Consider the following 25,752-nt stretch of genomic DNA (forward strand, 5'->3'; position numbering starts at 1 on the left):
AAATATAAGATTTGATAGTCTTTCACATTCCATCATGTCCAGGTGTCTTGTTAATATTTTAAACCTTGGAATAATGTAACTTTTTAAAGAATAAAAAGTTTAGAATGGTATAACAATGCACTATAGAACAAAAAATGGACTATATACCTGTTGTAACTTGGTTATCTATATAGTCCGATGATATTTCAGAATTACAATTCCTTCTTCAGATCTTATTTGCTGGAGTTTCTGCTATAAACTTTTTTAAGTTGTAAATAATTCATCTTTGAGAATCATATCATCACTTTTAAACTATCAAGCTTCATCCTTCTCTTGATATTCATAAAGATTGTTGTCGAGGCACTACATGGCTGCTCCACATTTAGAGGAGAGAAATTCATAGAATTTTTTTTCTTTTTATTGCTGTTTTTTTTTTTTTATTTACAGGCTTACAAAGAAAAACTGTATGGCAAGAAGTATGTTTGGTTCATCATTGGTTGGTATCCAGACAACTGGTATATGGCCGAAGACAAATCTATCAACTGCACGGTCGATCAACTGAAGGAAGCTCTTGAAGGCCATTTTACAACAGAAGCCATGATCTTGAACCAACAACCTACAAAGACTTTGGCAAATATGGTAGAATTATATTCTCTTTTATTTAAAATATTGAAAAAATGTGCAGACTTGGCAGTGTGGTTCAGAAGTTTGCTTTCTAACCATGTGGATATGAGTTCAGTTCCTATGTGTGACATTTTTGGCAACTGTGTCTTTGACTTTAGTTCTCAGCATTATTTACATTATTTACATTTGACAGATATTTGTCTCTGATCTTGTTTGTTGTTAACACAATGTTTCGGCTGATATACCCTCCAGCCTTCATCAGGTGTCTTGGGGGAAATTTCGAACCTGGGTTCTCATTCCTAAGGTAGTTTTCGATGTTGTTATTATTCATCATCATCATCATCATCATCGTTTAACGTCCGCTTTCCATGCTAGCATGGGTTGGACGATTGACTGAGGACTGGTGAAACCGGATGGCAACACCAGGCTCTACCCTAACCACTTAGCCGTGTGCCTTCATGAGGATTAGTGACAGGAAGGGCATCCAGCTGTAAAACAGTGTCCCACTAATACATTCATCCATTTTCTCATGCAAACATGGAAAGAACAGATACAAAAGACACACGCAAAGGGGTGACAGTAGATCAGAAACAAAAAACTGATGCATTGATATCTTTTTAAAAACTTTTAGTAACTTATTATTTAGTGTGGCTGTGTGGTAAGATTTTTTACTTCACAACCACATGGTTTCAGGTTCAGTCCCACTCCCCCGCTGTGTGGCCTCTTGGGCGAGTGTTTTTTTCACTATGCTCTTGGGTCAACCAAAGTTTTGTGAGTGAATTTGTTAGACTGAAACTGAAAGAAGCCTGTTGTATATATGATTATGTTAGACCTGAAGAGTGACTATTTTTAGATAGAAGAGAATTTTTAAAAAATATAGCTATGAAATGTGTGTAGTCTTTTAATGTTATTTGCTATTTATTGATTGTGTAATTTATTGATTTTTGGAATAAGGGTTTTGTGGTATATTTGTTTTTCTAGATGTTTTGAATGACATTTTTCATTGTTGAATTTGTTAATAGTTGGTTTTCTCTAAATTATATATATATAAAAGAAATACATCAAAGTTTTACATCCTTAATTTTTAAGAAACTATCTCCTCTTCTCATTTCTCTTCTGCGTAGTTTTCCTCTCTTACTATTTCCTGTCTACATATGAAGCTCATGTTGTCTTGTGTTTCCCTTCAGTTGCAGCCAGTTTCTCAAACAGAGGATGCAAAACTCTCCTGTCCTTTTTTTTTTAATTTCCCTGCTGTCAACTTTTTCCTGCAAAAAAAGACTGGATATTCCATTCTGCTTTTCACTTTACTCTTTCTTTTTGTTGATTTTTCTAAATAATACAAGTTGTACCAACAGTCTCTTTGGATTTTTTTTAATGTAATAAGAATACGATCCTCATTCTTGTCTAATAAAATCAAAAATTATTTGTCTCGGCAGAGACTCATTTAAAGTACAACAACCATTTATGATTGTAAACAATGCTTCAATGTAAGAATTACAAGACAACCTTTATGAAAGGTCATTTTGATTCCTATAAAATAACGAATCTTTCAGAATAACTGTATTATTTCAAATTTCTTTATCTTTCTCATTTTACATTTCAGACATCGCAAAGATATAAAGAACGTCTTGACTCCGAACTAAATGTCACTGACACAAGCCAAGTCACCGGATACCCAGAATCTCCTCTTGCTTATGATGCATTGTGGGCTGTGGCATTAGCGCTAAACAAAACAGCAGCAAGGTAAATGCTTTTGAGTTTCATTATAGAATGTTGTTGTTGGCACTCCGTCGCTTACGACATCGAGGGTTCCAGTTGATCCGATCAACGGAACAGCCTGCTCGTGAAATGAACGTGCAAGTGGTTGAGCACTCCACAGACACGTGTACCCTTAACGTAGTTCTCGAGGATATTCAGCGTGACACAGTGTGACAAGGCTGACCCTTTGAATTACAGGCACAACAGAAACAGGAAGTAAAAGTGAGAGAAAGTTGTGGTGGAAGAGTACAGCAGGGTTCGCCACCATCCCCTGCCGGAGCCTCGTGGAGCTTTAGGTGTTTTTGCTCAATAAACACTCACAATGCCAGTCTGGGAATTAAGCCTTAATTCACAAATAAAAAAAATTATATATCCCCCAATGCAGTGTTGAGCAATCATTTCATTGAGCACTCATTTATGTATGTATATATATATATATATATATATATATATATATATATATATATATATATATGCATATATGGGTACAGGACGTCACCAACTGTGCAAACAACATGACTGAGGACTGGTGAACCAGATAGCTACACCAGGCTCCAATCTGATTTGGCAGAGTTTCTACAACTGGATGCCCTTTCTAACGCCAACCATTCACAGAGTGTAGTAGGTGCTTTTACGTGCCACCGGCACAAAGGCCAGTCAGGCAGTACTGGCAACGGCCATGCTCAAAACGGTGTATTTTACATGCCACCTGCACAGGAGCCAGTCCAGCGGCACTAGCAACAATCTCACTCGAAAGTCTTTACACGTGCCAGAAAGGCGACGCTGGGCACACGATTTTGCTTTCGCTTGCCCCAAAAGGTCTTCGCAAGCCGAGTTTCGTGTCCAATGAAGGAGACGACATTGGCATGGGTGCCAGTGTACTAATGTATATGAACATAGACAGAAATGGAGATTAACTCTGTTTTTTTCTTTTTGTCTTACAGATTAGCATTGAAAAATCTCACATTAGACGAATTTGATTACAATAAAAAGCATATTACAGATGAAATTTATTCAGCAATGGATTCAACAAGTTTTCTAGGAGTGTCGGTAAGTTGGTTTCCTTCAGATTTGTTTGAATTACACTACACCCCTTTAATACCACCCCACTTGAGACAAACTTCCTGTTTTCAAGTGACCTGAATTAAAACCATCCATCAAAATTTCATGTTAATTTATGTCCAAAATACCAGTTTGATAATGACAAAATTGTTTTGCTTGAAATAGAGGCAGCGTATTTCAACAGATATATGGTAACAAAAGGGTTAAAGTCATCTAAATTAAAATCTTCCATGAAACATTTTGAGTTAATTTATGTCCAAAGCATCAGTTTAATAATGATAAAATTGTTTTAATTGAATCAAAGGCAGTGTATTTCAACAGATTTATAGTAACAAAAGGGTTAAAGTCAGCTAAATTAGAACGTTCCATCAAAATTTTGTGCAAGTTTGTCACCCGAACACCAGTTAATTAATAATGACAAAGTTATTTTAATAAATTCTTCAAATTTTCATAACTAGTTGAAACAAAATCAGAGTTTTCAAAATAAATATGGTAACAAAAGGGTTAAAGTGATCTAAATTAAAATCTTACATCAAAATGCCAGTTTAACAATTTCAAAGTTATTTTAATAAATTCTTCATTATTTTCAAAAGTAATAGAAAGAAAGATAGTGTATTTTAACAGAAATACTCTCTCTCTTCTCTTTTACTTGTTTTAGTCATTTGACTGTAGCCATGCTGGAGCACCGCCTTCAGTTGAGCAAATCGACCCCAGGACTTATTCTTTGTAAGCCTAGTACTTATTCTATCGGCCTCTTTTGCCGAACCACTAAGTTACAGGGACATAAACACACCACCATCGGTTGTCAAGTAATGTTGGGTGGACAAACACAGACACACAAACATATACACACACATACATATATATATATATATATACAATGGGCTTCTTTCAGTTTCCGTCTACCAAATCCACTCACAAGGCTTTGATCGGCCCAAGGCTATAGTAGAAGACACTTGCCCAAGGTGCCATGCAGTGGGACTGAACCCGGAACCATGTGGTTGGTAAGCAAGCTACTTACCACACAGCCACTCCTGCGCCTATGGTAACAAAAGGGTTAAATTGATCTAAATTATAACGTTCCATCAGAATATCATGCTAATTTATGTTCCAAACAACAGCTTAATAATGACAAAGTTATTTTAATAAATTCATCATTATTTTCAAAATCAATTAAAACAAGGGCAGTGTATTTCAACAGAATTATCATATATCAAAAGGTTCAAATTTCTTTGATAGCAATTCACCTGAAACCGGGATTTATTATTTGCATGTATTTACTGCCAATCGCATGGTAAGACAAAGGCAAACACTGCTGTGCCGTGGGGCTGAACCTGAAAACCTATAGTTGCAAAGCAGATTTCTAATCATACAGCCATGTTTGTATCTGTTCTTTTACTTCATTCAGTCATTAGACTGTGGCCATGCTGGGGCACCATTTTGAAGAATTTTAGTTGGATAAATTGCACCCAGTACTTATTGTTTTTTAAAGCCTATTACTTATTCTATCAGTCTCTTTTTGCTGAACCACTAAATTTCAGGGATGTAAACACACCAACACCAGATGTCGAGCAGTGGTGAGGGGACAAACAGACATAACGACATTCACACACACACACACATGCATACAAAGGGCTTCTTTCAGTTTCTGTTTAACAAATCACTCACAGAGTTTTGGTTGGCCGGAGGCTGTAGGAGAAGACACTTGCCCAAGATGCTACACGGTGGGATTGAACCGAAAACCATGTGGTTGCGAAGCAAACTTCTCACCACACTGCCACACTTGTACTTATTAACATGTTGACTCCTGAGCCTCGTGTTTTATCCCAGGGTCCCAATATAATATGTTGATTAATTTTGACATGAACCGCATAATATTTTTACACTATACTGTACCTCTCAGAAAGCCCATAGGAAGGAAATTCAAAAATGACCCACTGGTGGGTCAGGTGGTCTACTCGCTAACATACCACCATGACCTACCAGCAGGACATGTGGGAGCCAACATGTTAAACACTATTTTTCTGGAAATCATTTAAATATTTATATTGTATTTCAAGATGGTAATTTTTTTTTTTATTTGCCAAATAAACACACACACCATATATTTGTTCTTCACTCATTTATTACTGTTCTTGTTTTATTATTCTAATTCATGTCCATTGTCCAGAAATTTTTCGTCACACATCTGTGACCTCTTCAGCAACACTTTTCATTTTTGTGTGTGTTCTTGCTCCACTTACTCCATCCTCAGAGAATGTCACTGAAGAGGTCACAGATGAGTGATAGAAAATTTCTGGACAATGGACATGAATTATAATAATAAAATAGAAACAGTAATAAACGAGTGAAGAACAAATATATGTATAGGGCTTGTGTTTAATTGGGGTGGCGGGCATGATCATTCTGAAATACAACAATATCTGTTTTAGCACAGGATTTCACATCAGGAATCTTGCAAAACGAATTAAAATATTTGAAATCCTGAAAAGTGGTTGAACTGAGGCATTGCTTTCAATAATTCTTGATTTTATCAAAGTTTCTTTTCATTTTTAGGGAAATGTAGCTTTCTCTTCAGAAGGTGACCGAATTGCTTTGACACAAATTGAGCAAATGATAAGTAAGCATTCAATTCTGTGTATGTTTATTGCAGAACCATTATCTTTTACTTGTTTCACTTGTTAGAATGCAGCCATGCTGGGGCACTGCCTTGAAAAATTTTAGTTGAACAACTTGACCCAAGTAGTTTTTTCTTTTTTTTTTCAGCCTGGTACTTATTCAATTGATCTCTTATGTGAAACTGCTAAGTTACAGGGTCATAAACACACAGATATATATATAAAACACACTAACAGATAAACCACCAAACCATGCACACACACACACACACATACATACGCACACACACGTTCTGTTATCACACACACACTCGCAGACTTTCGCACGCGCACCGATATTCATCTCCCTTTTTCACTCTCCTATCTTAGAAAGAACTTTTCCCCCACCACCTCCTCTTCCGGTCTTTTCATCATGTAACCTCGTGGGCATCGGTACCATTTTCCTCTTTCTCCGTTCTTCCATTCTCCGAACTTTCCATCTTTCCGACGAAGGGCTACGCCCGAAACGTCATACACTCTCTCTTTCCTTTCCTGAGCGTCCAATAATACTATCCATATCACGTCCTCACTTTGTTGTTTTTTTGTTTTTTTGTTATTGTGTTTTTGAACTATATATATATATATATACGATGGGCTCCTTTCAGTTTCCGTCTACTAAATTCACTCTCAAGGCTTTGGTTGGCCCACGGCTATAGTAGAAGGCACTTGCCCAAGGTGCCAAGTTGTTGTGGGACTGAGCCTGGAACCATGTGGTTGGTAAGCAAGCTTCTCACCACACAACCACTCCTGCACTTATGTCTCTTTTTTATTAACTTCTTTGTGTTTCTTTACACCAAAATGAACTGTGTGTATGTGTGTGGTTACATTGATGGTGTATACAGACAAATGTATTCTTCAAGACTATATCTACAATGAAAGCCTTTCACATTCTAATGTACAGGAACATGTTAGAAATAAATGTACACATCTATATTCTGATGAGCACTGTTTTGCATGCTTATGCTATATAAATGTTTGTTAGTGTGTGTGTGTGACAAATTGGTGGACGTTTGTGTTGGCTATCATTCAGGACAAAGCAAATCTATTGTGTGGGAAACAGACTATTTCACTATTTGGTTGTAGGAAATACCTCAATAAATATTAATAGAAGTGTTTACATGAGTTTGCTATTTCCGATCTTTTGCTCAAAATTATAAAAGGCTGTAATAGGGTGTAATTTTTTTGTCTGGAAAACAAAGATCACATCTTCTGAAGCCATAAATATAGGGGGACATGTGTTGCATATTGGAGTTCTCTCTTCTTTTCATTTTTTTCTGATGTTTTCTTTCTTTCATTCTCTCCCCACTTTCTTTCTACCCTGTCCCCTCTTCTTTCCAAGTAATAATTACAGTGATATTAATGTAAATCTCATTTTTCAATTCTAGATGGAACTTACCATTTAATGGGATATTATGATTCTGTTACTGATAACCTCACCTGGTTAGATAAAGAACAATGGCTAGGTAAGTTACATAAAAATTTACTAAACTATGTTATCCTCATCATCTTTGTTGCTGCTAATATTACCATCGTCACTGTTGCTTTGACTGACCAATCAGAATCTGTTTGAGATACGACAGACAAGATCTGAGATAAAGACAAAATGGGAAGATTATTGTAAAGAGAGACAATGACTGAGATGATAGATAAATTTTTAAGCTGACCAAAAATGCCAACAGACCCAATATTTTCTGAGTAAAGAGTGAGAGATTTTTTAATAATTTGGTTTACATAACCCTTTCATTGTCATATTTCTGTTGAAATACATTGCCTTTTCTTCTTTTAGTTTTTGAAAATAATGAGGGATTTTGTAAAATAGTTTTGTCATTATCAATCTGGAGTGAAAATGTTGTGAGCTGGCAGAATCGTTAGCACACCGGGTGAAATGTTTAGCAGCATTTCATCTGTTGTTAGGTTCTGAGTTCAAATTCCACTGAGGTTGGCTTTGCCTTTCATCGTTTTGGCATCAATAAATTAAGTACCAGTTGCATACTGGGGTCCATCTAATCAACTGGCCCCCCTCCCTCAAAATTTCAGGCCTTGTGCTTTGAGTAGAAAAGATTACTAATCTAGAGTGAAAATGTTGTGAGCTGGCAGAATCGTTAGCACACAGGGCAAAACGCTTAGCGGTATTTTGTCTGTCGTTATGTTCTGAGTTCAAATTCCGCCGACGTTGACTTTGCCTTTCATCCTTTCGGGGTCAATAAATTAAGTACCAGTTGAGTACTGGGGTTGATGTAATCGACTGGTTCCCTCCCCAAATTTCAGGCCTTGTAGAAAGGATTATTAGTAGAAGGGATTATTAGTATAAAGGATTATTTAGTTGAATGGATTATTAGTCTGGAGTAATGCAGTGAGATGGGAGAATTGTTACTGTTCCAGACAAAATGTTTTGCAGCATTTCCTCTGGTTTTATGTTCTACTAGATTAAAAGCCACACTCCATGCAGACTGTTAAGCTAGCTCCTGTGGAGGGCTAATTGGGCCTCTGGCCCAAAACTAAAGAAAGCAATAATAATAAAGCATTTATTGGTAAACCTACCAGTATGGTCTTACCTTACCAATATGGTATTGCTTTAAATTCAGTTTAAATGAAAAACTTGTAAGTTCACAAATTTTGAGGGTTCTTTTAAAATTTGAATTTTCAACTGTTAGCTTATGACAAATCTTCATTCAGACCTGATTCCAATGCTCAATACTCAAGAAGCAAATTAAGGGCAGATTTTCAATCCTGGGATCATCCTGATTCCAAAAAGGTATAATATGTCTATGCAGAGCAGAGAGAGAGAGAGACACACACACACACATACATGTTTAAATATTTTCTGTATGTTTATATCTATGTGTATGAGAGTGTAGTTAGTAACCCCCATGTCGTTAAATTGCTGGGTTTGTGTGTTTGAAGATGTGTGGAATAAGATATCCTTTACTTGAAAAACTGGTCGGCATTAAGCAAGAGTACAACCAGCCACCTGTGGAAACAATGTCTCGATTGTATATTCACCTATCCTATATAACACAAGGTGTTATATAGGATAGGTGTTATTGGACTATGTTATAGTCTAGTCACCTGTATTGTAAATCAGGTAGCTCACAAAGGAGTCACACCCGATGACTTTTGTAGCAGCACCATAATCAACTGTGATAAAGGTAAAGGTGATGCTTTAGATAGAAATAACTACAGGGGTATCAAATTGCTGGATCAGGTGATGAAGGTGATGGAGAGGGTCATAGCCCAACTAATTAGGGAGCGAATTAGGATAGATGGGATGCAGTTTGGTTTTGTGCCAGACAGAAGCACCACTGATGTTTTATTTCTGGTGAGGCAACTGCAGGAGAAATACTTTGGCATAGATAAACCTCTGCACTTGGCTTTTGTTGACTTGGAGAAAGTCTTTGACAGGGTCCCCCGATCCCTTATCTGGTGGGCAATGCGGAAACTGGGGATAGATGAGTGGTTAGTAATAGCTGTACAGGCCCAGTACAGGGATGGTGTCAGTAAGATGAGGGTCGGCAATGAGTATAGTGAAGAATTTTGGGTAGAAGTAGGGGTTCACCAAGGATCAGTCCTCAGCCCCCTCTTATTCATCATAGTCCTCCAGGCAATAACAGAGGAATTCAAGACAGGCTGCTCTTGGGATCTCCTCTATGCTGATGACCTGGCCCTCATAGTAGAATCACTACCAGAACTAGACAAGAAGTTTCGGGTGTGGAAGCAAGGTCTAGAATTGAAGGGCCTTAGAGTCAATGTAGCAAAAACCAAAGTTTTAGTTAGTAGGAAGGTGGACAAATCACAAACCCCTTCAGGTAGATGGCCCTGCTCGATCTGTAGAAAAGGTGTAGGTAGAAACTCCATAAGGTGTGCCCAGTGTAAGCTGTGGACACATAAGAAGTGCAGCAATATCAAAGGAAGGTTAACCGGGATGATAGTTTTTGTGTGTGGCAGATGCACAGGGGCAATAAACACCGAAGATGTTCAGAAAACAGATTCCATCACATGCCAGAGGGAGAAACTAGAAGCAGTTGATAGCTTCTGCTACCTAAGTGACCAAGTCTGTAGTGGTGGTGAATGCTCTGAGAGCATTGCTACTAGAATAAGGGGCAATAAACACCAAAGATGTTCAGAAAACAGATTCCATCACATGCCAGAGGGAGAAACTAGAAATAGTTGATAGCTTCTGCTACCTAGGTGACCAAGTCTGTAGTGGGAGGTGAATGCTCAGAGAGCGTTGCCACTAGAATAAGAATAGTCTGGGTAAAGTTCAGAAAGCTTCTACCTCTGCTGGTAACAAAGGGTCCCTCACTCAGAGTGAAAAGTAGACTGTATGACTGTTGGGGACATACGCGGGCTTGAAAGAAATGAAGCTTGTATGCTCCACTGGCTGTGTAATGTCAGTGTGCACACACAACAGAGTGTAACCGCTCTGAGAGAAATGTTGGACAGTTTCCGTCTACCAAATCTACTCACAAGGCTTTGGTCGGCCCGAGGCTATAGTAGAAGACACTTGCCCAAGGTACCATGCAGTGGGACTGAACCTGGAACCATATGGTTGGTAAGCAAGCTACTTACCACACAGCCACACCTGTGCCTATATAATAATTTTTTTCTATTCACCAAGCTGTCTCGCTTGCTGCTACACTCACATATTTATGATCATCTCAAGTACAAAACAAAAGTCGAAACTAAACAACATTCAATAATACCTTTTAATAATAAATGGAAATAATAATAATGATGTGGGATGGAGAGTTGCTGAAGAGGTCACAGGTGTGTGTGATGAAAGATTTGAGACAAAGGACATTAAAATAAGAATAATAATAAAGCTGTAGTGAAGAACGAATATATAGTGCATGTGGTTAACTGGCAAAGAGAAAGAAAAACCATCTTGAAATATAAAGAATATCTGTTTCAACACATGATTTCACATCAGAAACCTTGTAAAACAAAGGCGGTGAGCTGGCAGAAACGTGAGCACACTGGGCGAAATGCTTAGCGGCATTTCGTCTGCTGCTACGTTCCGCCGAGGTCGACTTTGCCTTCCATCCTTTTGGGTTTGATTAAATAAGTACCAGTTACGCACTGGGGTTGATATAATCAACTTAATCCATTTGTTTGTCCTTGTTTGTCCCCCCTATGTGTAGCCCCTTGTGGGCAATAAAGAAATAAGAAACCTTGTAAGACAAATACATAAATGAAACATATAAACAGAAATGTTTCATTATTGTTCAATACATATAATATGTTTCCTTATATATTCTTTCTTTCTGAATATTTTTTCAGGAGGGAAGCCACCACCAGATCATACAAGATTTGTTAGATTTCTCAGAGTTGTGCCTCAGGGTTTGTTCTTTAGTATGTCTGTACTTGCATTCTTTGGCATTTTGGCTGGCATAGTTTGTATGTCTTTCAATATCATGCACAAACACAGACGGTTAGTAATCAATAGCAAACACTGGCTATTTATTTATTCATTTATTTATCTATTTATTTATTTATCTATTTTTGCTTGTTACTTTTTAATATTTGTCTATTTTTATGCATTAGAAAAATATGGGACTTTTTCAGCATGTATGATTTTTTTTCTTCTCCAAATAGAAAAAAAAACAACAAAATCTTCTGTATTTGATGGCATAAAAGGCGCACAAGTATATTAAACATTTCTGCATATGGTGGCAAGCTGCACAATCGTTAACATGCTGGGCAAAATGATTTGTGGTACTTCATCCGTGCTCAAGTTCTCAATTCAGATTCCATCACTGTCGACTTTGCCTTTGATCCTATCGGAGTCGATAAAATAAGTACCAGTTGAATGCTGGGGTTGATGTAATAAAGTAGCCCCCCCCCCCCATTGAGTTTATTATATTGATCCCAGCGTTTCACTGGTACTTATTTTATCAACCCCGGCAGGATGAAAAGCAAAGTCAACATTGGTGGAATTTGAACTCAGAACGTAAAAGCAGATGAAATGCCGCTAAACATTTTGCCTGGTGTGCTAACGGTTCTGCCACCTTGCCGCCTTAATGATAATAATAATAATAATAATAGAAGATCTGGAAAGAAAGGTAACTTCAATGTGGAGTCTAAAAACAGAAACAATTCCTATCATGGTAGGCGCATTAGGGATGATAAAAAAAATATTCAGTATATACATCAGTATATATATATATATATTTTATTATATGTATTTATTTTCTCCTAATAAACAAATAACTCGGACAAAATAAATTAGATAATAGATACCAGGGTAGCAAAGATCACAAAATGACTGTGGTGTAACTCCTGTTTATGAGGTAGAAACTCCTTGTTATTTTGGGTACTTGAGTATATATAAATTTAGTGAATGGAGTAAAACGCATATGTTACCTGAATACTTTTATTTCTAACATATGTTTCGAAGATTACAAATTGTACCTTCCATAGGAATCGGTGATGTTGTTAAGAATGTAATCTTCTCTTCAGGGAAATGCATGGGAACCAGCATAAACGTAAGACATTTTAACTGATTCCTATGGAAGGTATAATTTGTAATCTTCGAAACATATGTTGGAAATAAAAGTATGCAGTTAACATGCGTTTTACTCCATTCACTAAATTTCTATATATATATATATATATATATATATATATATATATATATATATATATATATATGTATATATATATTTATGTATACATAATTATTTTTTATTTTCACCAAGCTGTCTCGCTTGCTGCTACTATTCCCTTAAACACTCACATATTTATGATCATCTCAAGTACAAGACAAAAGTCGAAACTAAACAACATTCAATAATACCTTTTAATAATAAATGGAAATAATAATAATAATGATGGTAATAATGATAATAATAATTTAGACAAAACTCATGTCGGATCAGAGGAAATACAAACAATGACAAATAGTAGTAACAAAATAAAAGCAATAATATCAGTGATGATGATGATGATGATGATGACGACGGTGGTGGTGGCGATGGCGGTGGTGGTGGCTGGCGATGGCGACGACAACGATGACGACGAAAGCGGTTGGAATCTTCCTATGCTCTGATTGATGATACATCTAGTGATGGTGTCACAATAAAAACACTGGTGATTGCGCAACCTGATAATCGCTACCTCGTATGAGTGACAATGAACAAACAAAATATTGTGAATAACGATGGTAATGAAACTGAAGCCCTTAATGGTGACAGTGTTACACCCGGCAGGCTCAGAGGTTATGGTCTGACTTCAGCCTGTCGTTATCCAACAAGGGACCAGCATACATGGCATAGATGCAACAAAACAAATCAATGCTGTGGTCATGGAGTGTTATTACCTGAGCAACCCCGTAGATGAAAATGGTGTTCATCTTAGGGGATACCGACAATGTATGTATGATCAATAGAGAAAAAGAGGATTGTTTCAACTCATGAAACAGAGATTATGTGATCAAGAAGAAGAAGAATGTGGAAGTGGAGAGTAAAGGAGAAGATGGAGAGGAAGAGAAGAAGAAGGAGAAACAAAAAAAAAAGAGGTAGAATAGAAGAGGAAGGAGGGGGAGGTGGAGGAGATGAAATACTACTGCTGCTGCTACTGCCATCAACACCACTGCTACCACCACCACCACCATCACACTATTCTTTAACCCCTCCCCGGTCCACTGTGAATGATGCCAGCCTCTAAAATACCTACCACACTGTCATGGGGATAACAGTAATAATAGTACACCCTTCCCACGTGATGAGTGGTATGTGATAATCACTATAAATAAGGTGACGTCGGTCAGCATAGGGAGAGAGTACAGAGTAGATGATCATAGATAGTCGTGGTCTTACTTATCTTACTAACTATACTAGTATACCAGATTGGGCGTTCTAACAATCCAACATTAAGGATTATGACAACACACACACATCCTACAATCACAGATGTCATCAAAGTCAATGATGATGACAACAACAAAGCCATTTTCACAACTGTTATTAAGAGTAATTGTCAATTACAAGAGAATATGACTTAGCAGTCTGTATCATGCTTTTGCTGAACTGTTTTAAGTGTGTACGTGGTCACTTGGCTCTTTTGTCCTTCACTCAGCAGGACATTGAGAAGGTAACAGCTGGAATGGAAGTACACCAGCATTCATCTGGCCCTCGTTTTCAGTTGAGCTGAGTAGTCACGAACAATCTGAACCTGAAGTGAGCCAGTCATCTTGCTCAAAATCACAAACACACTGCCCAATCTGGGAGTTGAACCCACAACCTTATGGTTGTGAGCCCAAAGCCGTAAACACCAGGCCGTTTGTCTTGTTATATTATCAAAGACAAGTAAATCATCATCATCAGCCTCAGTATTATCAGCAGCAGCAGCACCATCACCATTTATTGTCCATTTCCCATGGTGGTATGGGTCAGATGGTGTCAATAGGAGCTGGCGAGTCAGGGGACTGCATCTAGCTCCAATTTCTGCTTTGCCATGCTTTCTACAGCTGGGATAGCCCTTCCTTATTCCAACCACTGTACAGAGTGTATTGAGTGCTTTTTATGTAGCACCAGCCTCAGTGAGGTCACCAAGTTGTTAAAAAGATTATCTTGAAGCAGAAATAACATTTGTTTTTGTATTGTTTTTCACATTTCCTTGTTTCTCTTCAAAATTTCAAGTTAATCACCCATTCCCATGCTGGAGTCAATAATCTGGACATTTTTTTCTGATTCTCTTTGAAATTACAGGTTAATTATCTATTCCCATGCCGGAGTCAATAATGTGATGGTAGTTGGGTGCCAGATGTGTTTATTCTGCATATTCCTTATTGGAATGGATGGTCAATTTATATCAGAAGATATATATCCAGTAGTCTGTCAGGTAAAAACTTTCGTTACAATTATTTCTTTAATTCTAATAATCTTTTCTCCTTCAGGCACAAAACCTGAAATTTTGCAGGAGAGAGTTTAGTCAATTACATCGACCCCCAGTGTGTGACTGGTATTTATTTTATTGACCCCCCAAAAGGATGACAGGCAAAGTTAACCTTGGCAGAATTTGAACTTCAAATGTAAAGCCAGATGAAATGCTGCTAAGCATTTTTGCCTGGTGTGCTAACGATTCTGCCGGCTCACTGCCTTAATAATAGTTATAATAATAATAATATCAAATGTCATAAGGATTCATGACTTTTGAGAGAGTGTGAAATAATTTGTGGAACTTGAAGTAGATAATGTTAAAGATAATAGTATGTAAATATTAGGTTAAAAAAAAACCCCTAAAAACCCTTGGATGGAAAAAGTCATATACTGCTTATGTGACTGGCACTCACATCTTCTGTAAGTATGACAGATGTTCTACCATTGGACCAAAGCAATCCTTTGAATTTCTCTATCCATTTTAGAAGCTTTGTTCTTAACAGTGAGGATTATGTTTACATCATAAGAATTTAGAAACTTTGAGAGAACGTGAGATAATTTGTTTTTAATGATTGAAATTAGAGAAGATGAAGTTATAAATAGTAATGTTTAAATATTGGGTTAAAAGAAACACTTTGAATGGAAAAAAAGTTGATTTTGTCTTAACCCTTTTGTTACCATATTTATTTTGAGATTCCCTGTGTTTCTTTCAATTAATTTTAAATATAACAAAGAATTTAGTAAAATAACTTTGTTGTCATTGAGCTGGTGTTAGGAACATAAATTGTGACTAAGGTTTGGTGGAAGATTTTAATTCAGAACTTTTGAAAACAAGACATTTGTACTCAGAGCCAGAGCTGGTTTCAGCTGGATTGGTAACGAAAGGGTTAAGAATTGTTTCTCTATTATATATTTTAATCCTTTTGTTACCATATTTCTGTTGAGATGCTCTGTGTTTCTTTCAATTAATTTTAAATATAACAAAGAATATAGAGCCAGAGGTAGTTTCAGCTGGGTTGGTATCAAAAGGGTTAAGAATTGTTTCTCTATTATATATTTTAACCCTTTTGTTACCATATTTCTGTTGAGATGCTCTGTGTTTCTTTCAATTAATTTTAAATATAACAAAGAATATAGAGCCAGAGGTAGTTTCAGCTGGGTTGGTATCAAAAGGGTTAAGAATTGTTTCTCTACTATATATTTTAACCCTTTTGTTATCATATTTCTGTTGAGATGTTCTGTGTTTCTTTTAATTAATTTTAAATATAACAAAGAATTTAGTAAAATAACTTAGTTATCATTAAGCTAGTGTTAGGAACATAAATCGTGACAAAGGTTTGTTGGAAGATTTTAATTTAGAACTTTTGAAAACAAGACATTTGTCCTACAGAGCCAGAGCTGGTTTCAGCCGGGTTGGTAACGAAAGGGTTAAATGACAAAGGCTATTTCAGACCACTAATTGTGAAGGACTGTTGTGGGAAAAAATGTGGATAATCTTGTGGGATTCTGCCAAATCAGATGTTAGCAACCGAAACTTTGGTGTGTTGATGTCAAAAGAAGCAAGACTCCTCAGTCTATATTTATTTTGCTTCTTCTCATTGGTTTTTCTCGTAACAAGAATGCTTAAACTATAAACGTCCTAAAGTATAGTCTCATTAGATTTTACTTAAGATATTGTATAATTAAATAATTAATAGCTTCTGAGATACAAAAGCAGATCCTTAATATTCTTCTATCATTTAACACTTTATCTACCAAACCCATTTTGCCCCATATCTTCTTTTGCATCAGTCATCTAGTTTTGTTATAAATTATGCAGTTTTCATTTTTGACCTTGTATATATTCTGGTTCATTATATAAACAACCGCATTGATTTATCACAAGTATCACCAGTGACTGGCACCTGCGATACAGAACAAATATTATATTCATTTTGTACACAAGTGATACATGTAGTATACAAAGTATTAATCCTTTATCATTTAAACAGGCTGTATTTGACCCAAATTTTCCATTCGTTTTATGTTCAAAATGACTAGATCCAACCTCTCATGCCTAACCTACAATGTCTTTTTAGAAATAAACAATCACATCATTGAAATCTGAAAGCTATGAGAATAAGTAAGCATCGTGTTTAACAAAATGCTAAAAGGTTAAACCAGCCATATCTGGCCCAAATACTCTCCTTGTTTTATGTTCAGATCCAGCTTCTCACACCTACCCTACAATGTCATTCTAAAAATATATAATCACATCATTGTAATCTCAAGGCTAAAAGCTAATAAATGACTAATTCAAAACTATGTGAATAAATAAGCATTATGTTTAATGATAAAGGTTTAAGATGTTTGTCTTTGCATAAATCTAATACTGTTTTTTGATACAATTTCTTTTAGATTCGGGCTTGGTTACTAACTATTGGTTTCACTCTTGGATATGGCTCAATGTTTTCCAAGATATGGACTGTACACCGTTTGGCTACAACACGGAAAAAAGAAAGAAAGGTAATAACTCTATCAAAAATGTAATTTTCTCATCTCTCTCATTTCAGTGACTCGGTGGTCATACATCTATACGTGTAGTGCCAGTCTTATTTATTAGCTCTACCTTAGCGAAGGCGGAGGTATTCTTTTCAGTTATGTTTGTTTGTTTGTTTCTCTCTCCTCTTTTAACCTTTTTCCAACATGTTCTAGTGCACTTCACCACTGTATGCAGTAACCACTCTGTCGCTTATGACATCGAGGGTTCCAGTTGATCTGATCAATGGAACAGCCTGCTCGTGAAATTAACGTGCAAGTGGCTGAGCACTCCACAGACATGTGTACCCTTAACGTAGTTCTCGGGGATATTCAGCGTGACACAGTGTGACAAGGCTGACCCTTTGAATTACAGGCACAACAGAAACAGGAAGAAAGAGTGAGAGAAAGTTGTGGTGAAAGAGTACAGCAGGGTTCGCCACCATCCCCTGCCGGAGCCTCGTGGAGCTTTAGGTGTTTTCGCTCAATAAACACTCACAACGCCCGGTCTGGGAATCGAAACCGCGATCCTCTGACCGCAAGTCTGCTACCCTAACCACTGGGCCATTGCGCCTCCACCATGCAGTAACCACATAATCATTATTGTTATATATTTTCACAACAATTGTTTTTTTTCCATTCCGAGTATAAGTTAGGTTAGTTGTTGCTATATAAACATAGCAAATATGTCATTACTTGTCTGCTCTTTTAATTTGTTCTGCTGTGCATCCAAGCACTGTATACAGAAGTGCATTATTGTTACCTCCACTGTAGTGAAGGCAGAGGTATTGTTTTCATTTGTGTTTGTTTGTTTGTTTGTCCATGGACAAGATATCTCAAGAACCATTGGATGGATTCAGATGAAACTTTCAGGGATGTTTGGCCTCGTGACTGGCATGAACTGATTAGATTTTGGGTTCAATCTGGTACCGCACAAGGATTCTGGATTATTTTTCCAGTGTTTTTTTACTTAATTTCTGAGAGCAGTCGGGTTCATTTTTGGTATTCTCGTTTGTGAGAGCAGTCGAGTTTATTTCAGATATTCTCACTTTAAAAATCATCTCTGGCTAATCGTCGAGAGGACACTGGTATTGCCTTGGTGGAGGTTTGCACTCTCTGAGTGCTCTTATTATTATTATAATAATTTGATAATAAAAGTTGATTTTAAATATTTTCATTTAATACTTATATTTTCTCCATTTCTTAATTATTATTTTAAGGTTGTCCGTAAGTGGGAGCTCCTGGCCGTCTTAGTTTGTCTGTTGGTTATCGATATGGCCATTTTGGTACCATGGCAGCTACTGGACCCCCTCTATCGGCATTTAGAAAAGTTTCCACCAGAGGAACCAAAACACACAAGTGAAGATATCATGTTGGAACCATATTTAGAGCATTGCAGCTCAAAAAATATGAAAATATGGTTGGGTAAGTTCATATATACTCTTTTACTTGTTTCAGTCATTTGACTGCGGCCATGCTGGAGCACTGCCTTTAGTCGAGAAAATCGACCCCAGGACTTATTCTTTGTAAGCCTAGTACTGATTCTATTGGTCTCTTTCGCCAAACCACTAAGTTACAGGGACGTAAACACACCAGCATCGGTTGTCAAGCGATGGTGGGGGACAAACACAGACACACAAACATACACACACACACACATATATATATACATATATATACATGGAAAGCGGACGTTAAACGATGATGATGATGATGATGATGATATACGACGGGCTTCTTTCAGTTTCCGTCTACCAAATCCACTCACAAGGCTTTCGTCGGAGCCGAGGCTATAGTAGAAGACACTTGCCCAAGGTGCCACACAGTGGGACTGAACCCAGAACCATGTGGTTGGTAAGCAAGCTACTTACCACACAGCCACTCCTACACCTATATATATATATATATATATATATAGAGAGAGAGAGAGAGAGAGCGAGAGAGAGAGAGAGAGAGAGAGAGGGTGTCCATAAATTACAGACATCACTAAATATATCCCTAATGATTGTTATATTTTTTTTATAGTATAATAGGTTAGATAGGATGATGTCTATATTACAATATTACAGTAACCAATATGTTATTGTTGTGCATATATAGTAATATTACGATCATGAAATTAGCATTAGCTTATCTTACTCTTTCTCACGAAACCCCTTGCAACCTTTTGCGGAACCCTAGTGTTCTTGGCAACCCCAGTTGAGAAACGCTGCTTTATACAGTAATCGGTGTGGTACCAGTGAAATTAGGCAGGTGATGAGGGTGTCTTCATGTAGCTAATGTTGGAAATTTTGTTTTTTCCTTTTTTTTGCTGCACTTCTAAATATAAATTTTCTTGCCTCAACAGGTATAATGTTTAGTTATAAAGGCGTTCTCCTTATATTTGGTTTATTCCTGGCCTATGAAACCCGTAGTGTGAAACTGAAGCAAGTTAACGATTCACGATTTGTTGGTATGAGCATCTACAATGTTGTGGTAAGTATTAGTATTATAATTTCATTTTATATCAAACTCATAGTACAGTACTGTGTTAAAATAAACACATGGGCAACATATACAAGTCACAAACAAATGTAAACACATGACTGTCAATGTATTTTCATATGTAATAATAATTTCTACTAAAGGCACAAGGCCTGAAATTTTGTGGGAGGGAACTAGTTGATTACTTGACCCCAGTGTTTCACTGGTACTTAATTCACCGACCCTGAAAGGATGAAAGACAAAGTCAACCTTGGCGGAATTTGAACTCAGAACATAAAGACAGACGAAACACCACTAAACATTTTGCCCTGTATCCTATCAATTCTGCCTACTCAATGCCTGCCTTATTCTTCATATATAATAATAATAATCATCATCATCATCCAGTGTTTAAATCCAGGTTTTGTTCCTGTTAACGGGGGTGGCCAGATCTACCACAGTACCATAGCAACCAAGGTAGGCAGGTGCAGCCCACCTATCATGAGGCTCTTTTGGAGCTGGATTTTCGAAGGGGAGCATACCTTTGCTTACCCCCAACCTCAGTTTCTAGACATGAGTGATCCCGAGACCAAGGCCTCTACCCATTTTCTTATATTCAAACTGGCTCGATCCCACCTCTTACACATACCTTACAAAGTCATTCTAAAAAATATATACAATCACATCATCAAAACCTTGAAGCTTTGAGATAACGCATGATTAAATAAATAAACATTATATTAGTTATAGTAATCATCATCATCATTGTTTAACATCCATTTTTCATGCTGGCATGGTTGGATGGTTTGACTGGGGTTTGGAGAGCCAACGGCTGCACCAGGCTCCAATCTAATGTGGCAATGTTTCTACAGCTGGGTGCTTTTCCTAACGCCAACCACTCCAAGAGTGTAGTGGGTGCTTTTACGTGTCACTGGCATGGGAGCTAGTCAGGTGGGCCTGGCATCGATCACATTCGGATAGTGCTTTTTACATGTCATCAGCATGGGAGCCAGTCAGGGGGCACTGGCATCACCCACATTCAGATGGTGCTTTTTACTGAATGTTAAATCGTGCAAACGTTTTTATAAACCAATACTGTGTTCTACTGTGTTAGCAGTGTTATCACATCACTTGTTAAGGATTATCTCTACAGATTTTTCTATCCCATATTTTGTTGCACAACGATAATATCTGTATTTCATTAAAGAAAATCTGTAGAGATAACCTTGTTGTTGGCACTCCGTCACTTACGATGTCGAGGGTTCCAGTTGATCCAATCAACGGAACTGCCTGCTCGTGGAATTAATGTGCAAGTGGCTGAGCACTCCACAGACACCTGTACCCTTAACGTAGTTCTTGGGGATATTCAGCGTGACAAGGCTGACCCTCTGAATTACAGGCACAACAGAAACAGGAAGTAAGAGTGAGAGAAAGTTGTGGTGAAAGAGTACAGCAGGGTTCGCCACCATCCCCTGCCGGAGCCTCATGGAGCTTTTAGGTGTTTTCGCACAATAAACACTCACAACATCCGGTCTGGGAATCGAAACCACGATCCTATGACCGCGAGTCCGCTGCCCTAACCACTGGGCCATTGCGCCTCCACTGATAACCTTAACGAGCTAAATTATGATAGAGTGACAAGTTGGTGTGTTATTATAGAAATTTCAACTTGTCCCTTATATTTTAACGTTTTTTGGTTTTCTTTTCTTTTCAAGGTTCTGTGTGTCATCACGGCACCAATCACTTTGATCATAAACAGCCAGCAAGATGCCACATTTGCTTTCATGTCTCTTGCTATTGTCATGTGTAGTTTCCTCTCAATGGGACTTATATTCGGACCAAAGGTAAGTGATCTGGTAATCTTTACCAAAATTTCATTTGTTCTTTCTTTTTCCCCCACTTTTAGAAGACAGAAATACTAATTTGATAATAATAATAATAATAATGGTGGTTTCAAATTTTGGTACAAGGCTAGCAATTTCGGGGCGAGGGGGTGATACTCATTTTAACGACCCTGAAAGGATGAAAGGTAAAGTTGACCTTGGTGGAATTTGAACTCAGATCATGAAGACAAACCAAATGCAGCTAAGCATTTTGTCCAACATACTAATGATCTGCCAGCTTCCTGCTTTGATAATAATAATAATAATAATAATAATAATAATAATAATAATAATAATAAAAAAACAGACAAATACATAACAAAAACACCAGGACTTACAAATATATATAACATACAGAAAATAGCACTACTGGGCACTGCACACATCCTATGCAAAACACTTCCAATACAGTAACCATAAGAAGACTAAGAGTAAAAGATGTTTTATATGACACATTCTACCAGTGTCCCAAGTTTCAAAGTGTTTCGTTAGTGTTTCGTTAAGAAAATACTGGTGCCCCCGTTTTAAAATAGATCCCATACCACTACTACTCCTGCTGGTTGGCTTAGCCTGAAGAGTCCATTGTGTGGTCGGAGGCATAAAACCTTTTTATTACTGGAAGTAAGAATACAGTCTTGGTCCGCAAGGGTTGTGAAATAAATGCCTGAAATAAAATTCTTTGAAGTGAAAACCCCTTTATATGTATATCTATGCAATTTGATTTATTATCTGGATAAAAATATATTCAATGGCTGAAGATTTTGCAAAAGAATTTCTCTCCTACAATGTTTCAAGTGAGCCTTTCTCATGTTTCCTTCCAGATTGTGGACGTTTTAAATAATCCGCACCAAGAAGGAATGGAAATCCGAGCATTGACAGATTCTTTGGCATGTCGTGAAGAAGAAGAACGCTATCAACGTCTTTTGGCTGAAAATGAAGAAATAAAGAAGGCCATTGCTCAGGTGAGAAGTGTTTCATCAAATTCTTGTTTTTATTTTTGCTTTGTAATCATGTGGTTCCAAGTTCGATCCCTCTGTGCAGCACCTTGGGCAAACGTTTTCTACTTTTGTTCCCAACAAACCAATACTTTTAGGAGTGAATCTGGTAAATGAAAAAAGGCAGTAAATCTGCACATGTGTGTGTGTGTGTGAATATCTTTGTTTTGTTTCTCACCACTTGACAACTGGTATTGGTTTGTTTATGTCCCTGTAACTTAATGGTTCAGCTAAAAGGGGCCACCAGAATAAGTACCAGACAAATATACAGTATTTGTTATATATTCATTAGGAGTTCATTACAAGTCAAATAGTTAGATGCTTCTGCATTAATTTCACTGATAAATTGTATAGTATATTAAATTTATTTCTTTGAAATCTTCTTATTTTATCCTCTTTTACTTGTTTCAGTCATTAGACTATGGCCATACTGGGACATTATCTGCTAATATAATGATCTTATTGTTGTATCTTTTATCTACTGTCTATGTATGCAAATGAGCAAGAGAGGTTGCATGATGGATGAAATTAGCTCTGCAATTAGGAACCAAAAACTCCTAGAGATATCTAATAACTAAATACATCACGTAGCCTTGCCAACTGACTAGAACGTGCTTTGCTGAAGAGGGCTAATAATTCAGAAACATGCCAGTTACTTCCACTGATTGGTTTAAAGAGCTGATCCACTCTGAGTTATCTCCCTTCAATTTTCTTTAAAATGGTTTTTAAACATTTTAAAAACAAATATTGATAAAGCGGTTTTCTCTCTCTCTATCTATCTATCTATCACTCGTCTGTCTTTGTTTGTGTCCGTAGAATTTATCAAATTAGAAAACGCAAATTTAATATAAAAATATATTTTCTGAAATTGCAAATTATTTAGAATATAAAAATATAATTTTCAACAGAGAGAATTTATCAAAATAGAAAACAAATGAAGTTTGAAGTTAAGTTTAAAAATAAATGTGATACTTATTCTCCGTAGATACTTATACACTGTAATGTTTCAAACGCATGGATATAGGTGTCGAATTTGTTACAATAACTTTCCGAAGATTTCGTCCTTAAATTCATAACGCCACATCAATTCAATGAGATGCGACTGAAGTAAATTTCGGGCTGTTCCATTTACTCTTTTGTTGCAATTCTTTACATGCTTCCATAAGTATTCTATCTGGTTGGTTGTGGCAAATGTTACCGGATCAACAAAATTTACGGAATGATTTACAGTCAAATGTCTATATCCTAGCTGACTGAGCGTATTATATGAACGCCAGAGGTCAGAAATTATAGTCGTACCAGGCAATATACGTTCTTGTATAATTTCTGAAAGAGTGTCTGCAAACCGGTCTTCCAGTGCCACCAAAAGACATCTTGGGCAGAGACGGACTATATGTAATCTGAACCTTTCCCCCCCCTTACTTATTTTTTTTTTTTACGGAATCCCACGTTTTAGGCTATGGAGATTCCGATTCTGAAAAAAAAAATTTCAAAAATCTCAAATTCAAAATTTCAATTCCCCACCCCCTATTTCCTCATTTTAAAATATTTTCCTGAAATTTTTTTTTTAGAAATGCGTAAAAAAATACGGAGATTATGATTCTGAAAAAAAATTTGTTTGAAATTTATACTATCTGCTGTTGTAACGGTGGCGATGGCAATATTGCGGTGATTAATTCCATTTACACTGGGATATGCAGAAGTTATAGTGAAAATCCGAAAGTGAAAAACCTTCAACTAATTTTTTCACACGTGTTGATTTCAAAGTGAAGAACTTTGAATTACGCGCGGTGGTGGGGGCCGATGGGTGTATGTGATTTGTTTTTAAAAGCAATAATGAATAATGCAAAAATATATTTATTTATAAAGTTTAAACTCAACATGGAATGAAATATATTTATTTATAAACTTTAAACTGAACTTCATTTGTTTAAATTCTACGGAAACAAGCGAAGTTGGACGAGTGATAGATAGACAGATAGATAGATAGATAGGCAGACAGACAGACAGACAGACAGATAGATAGCTCCGGCCAGTCAGTAGTCAAAGAATCAACTCAAACCAGCAGTAACGTTCCTTGTCAGATTTTTCTATATTTTATAAAAATGAATTTACTGTATATGACGCATATAAAAGGCGGTTTCCCGCCGCTCCCAAAATATGTCTCCAAAAAATCATCCCCACGTCCTATATTCGAAGTTGGGCCTGTATAACATACTTGAATGACCGCAGAACTTATTTTACCCCCAGAATATGCGCTGCTGAAATTGAGAAGCGTCTAATTTGTTCGTGCATCTTTTATGCTACCAAATAAGTTAGTTTAGTCTCTCAGCCGCGTGACTAAATTAGAAATGCATAGTGTAAGGGAGATAACTCCATCCAAATATACGTTCAAATTAATTATTCTCGTCAAGTTCGCAGAATCGTTCAGAGCAGAAGTCGGGTAACTTTTTAACCAATTACCCCAAAATATATCTATTTACGCCGACGTTACCCCCTTGAATTGAAAAGTGAATTCAAAAGGTTTATTAAATCTATTTTATTGAATCTATTTACTTGGTATTGGCAGTGTGGTAAGTAGCTTGTTTACGAACCACATGGTTGCAGGTTCAGTCAGACTGCGTGGCACCTTGGGCGAGTGTCTTCTACTATAGCCTCGGGCCGACCAAAGCCTTGTGAGCGGATTTGGTAGACGGAAACTGAAAGAAGCCCGTCGTATATATATATATATATATGTGGGAGAATTTACGAAAATAACAACAGACGAAGACAGGTGGTGTAAACAACAAATGGATGTTTAACGCTCGGGAATAGAGAAAGTCTTTGACGTTTCGAGCTACGCTCTTCAACTGATAGGAACACAGAAAGAAATAAGGAGAGAAACAAGGAGAAAAATATATATAAATGTAGTGGTCAGCGATCTATCATGGAGAAT

At 36.9% G+C, this 25,752-nt stretch overlaps 1 protein-coding gene across 2 annotated transcripts in view; it reads left to right on the top strand.

The window, feature by feature from the left end:
* The window catches only part of LOC106872098 (gamma-aminobutyric acid type B receptor subunit 1), a 53,464-nt gene that overhangs the window by 22,557 nt on the left and 5,155 nt on the right, over positions 1 to 25,752 (top strand). For both annotated transcript variants that reach the window (XM_089339702.1, XM_089339703.1), the window contains exons 6-17: positions 427 to 618; positions 2,207 to 2,346; positions 3,306 to 3,411; positions 5,980 to 6,043; positions 7,466 to 7,543; positions 11,361 to 11,511; positions 14,789 to 14,921; positions 17,357 to 17,464; positions 18,697 to 18,901; positions 19,824 to 19,951; positions 21,655 to 21,783; positions 22,644 to 22,784. In XM_089339702.1, coding sequence (XP_089195828.1) covers positions 427 to 618; positions 2,207 to 2,346; positions 3,306 to 3,411; positions 5,980 to 6,043; positions 7,466 to 7,543; positions 11,361 to 11,511; positions 14,789 to 14,921; positions 17,357 to 17,464; positions 18,697 to 18,901; positions 19,824 to 19,951; positions 21,655 to 21,783; positions 22,644 to 22,784 — 1,575 coding nt within the window. The remainder of the gene's footprint in view (positions 1 to 426; positions 619 to 2,206; positions 2,347 to 3,305; positions 3,412 to 5,979; positions 6,044 to 7,465; positions 7,544 to 11,360; positions 11,512 to 14,788; positions 14,922 to 17,356; positions 17,465 to 18,696; positions 18,902 to 19,823; positions 19,952 to 21,654; positions 21,784 to 22,643; positions 22,785 to 25,752) is intronic.

The sequence above is a fragment of the Octopus bimaculoides genome, chromosome 22 (assembly GCF_046866305.1).
Source record: "Octopus bimaculoides isolate indiv1 chromosome 22, ASM4686630v1, whole genome shotgun sequence".
Classification (NCBI taxonomy): Eukaryota; Metazoa; Mollusca; class Cephalopoda; order Octopoda; family Octopodidae; genus Octopus; species Octopus bimaculoides.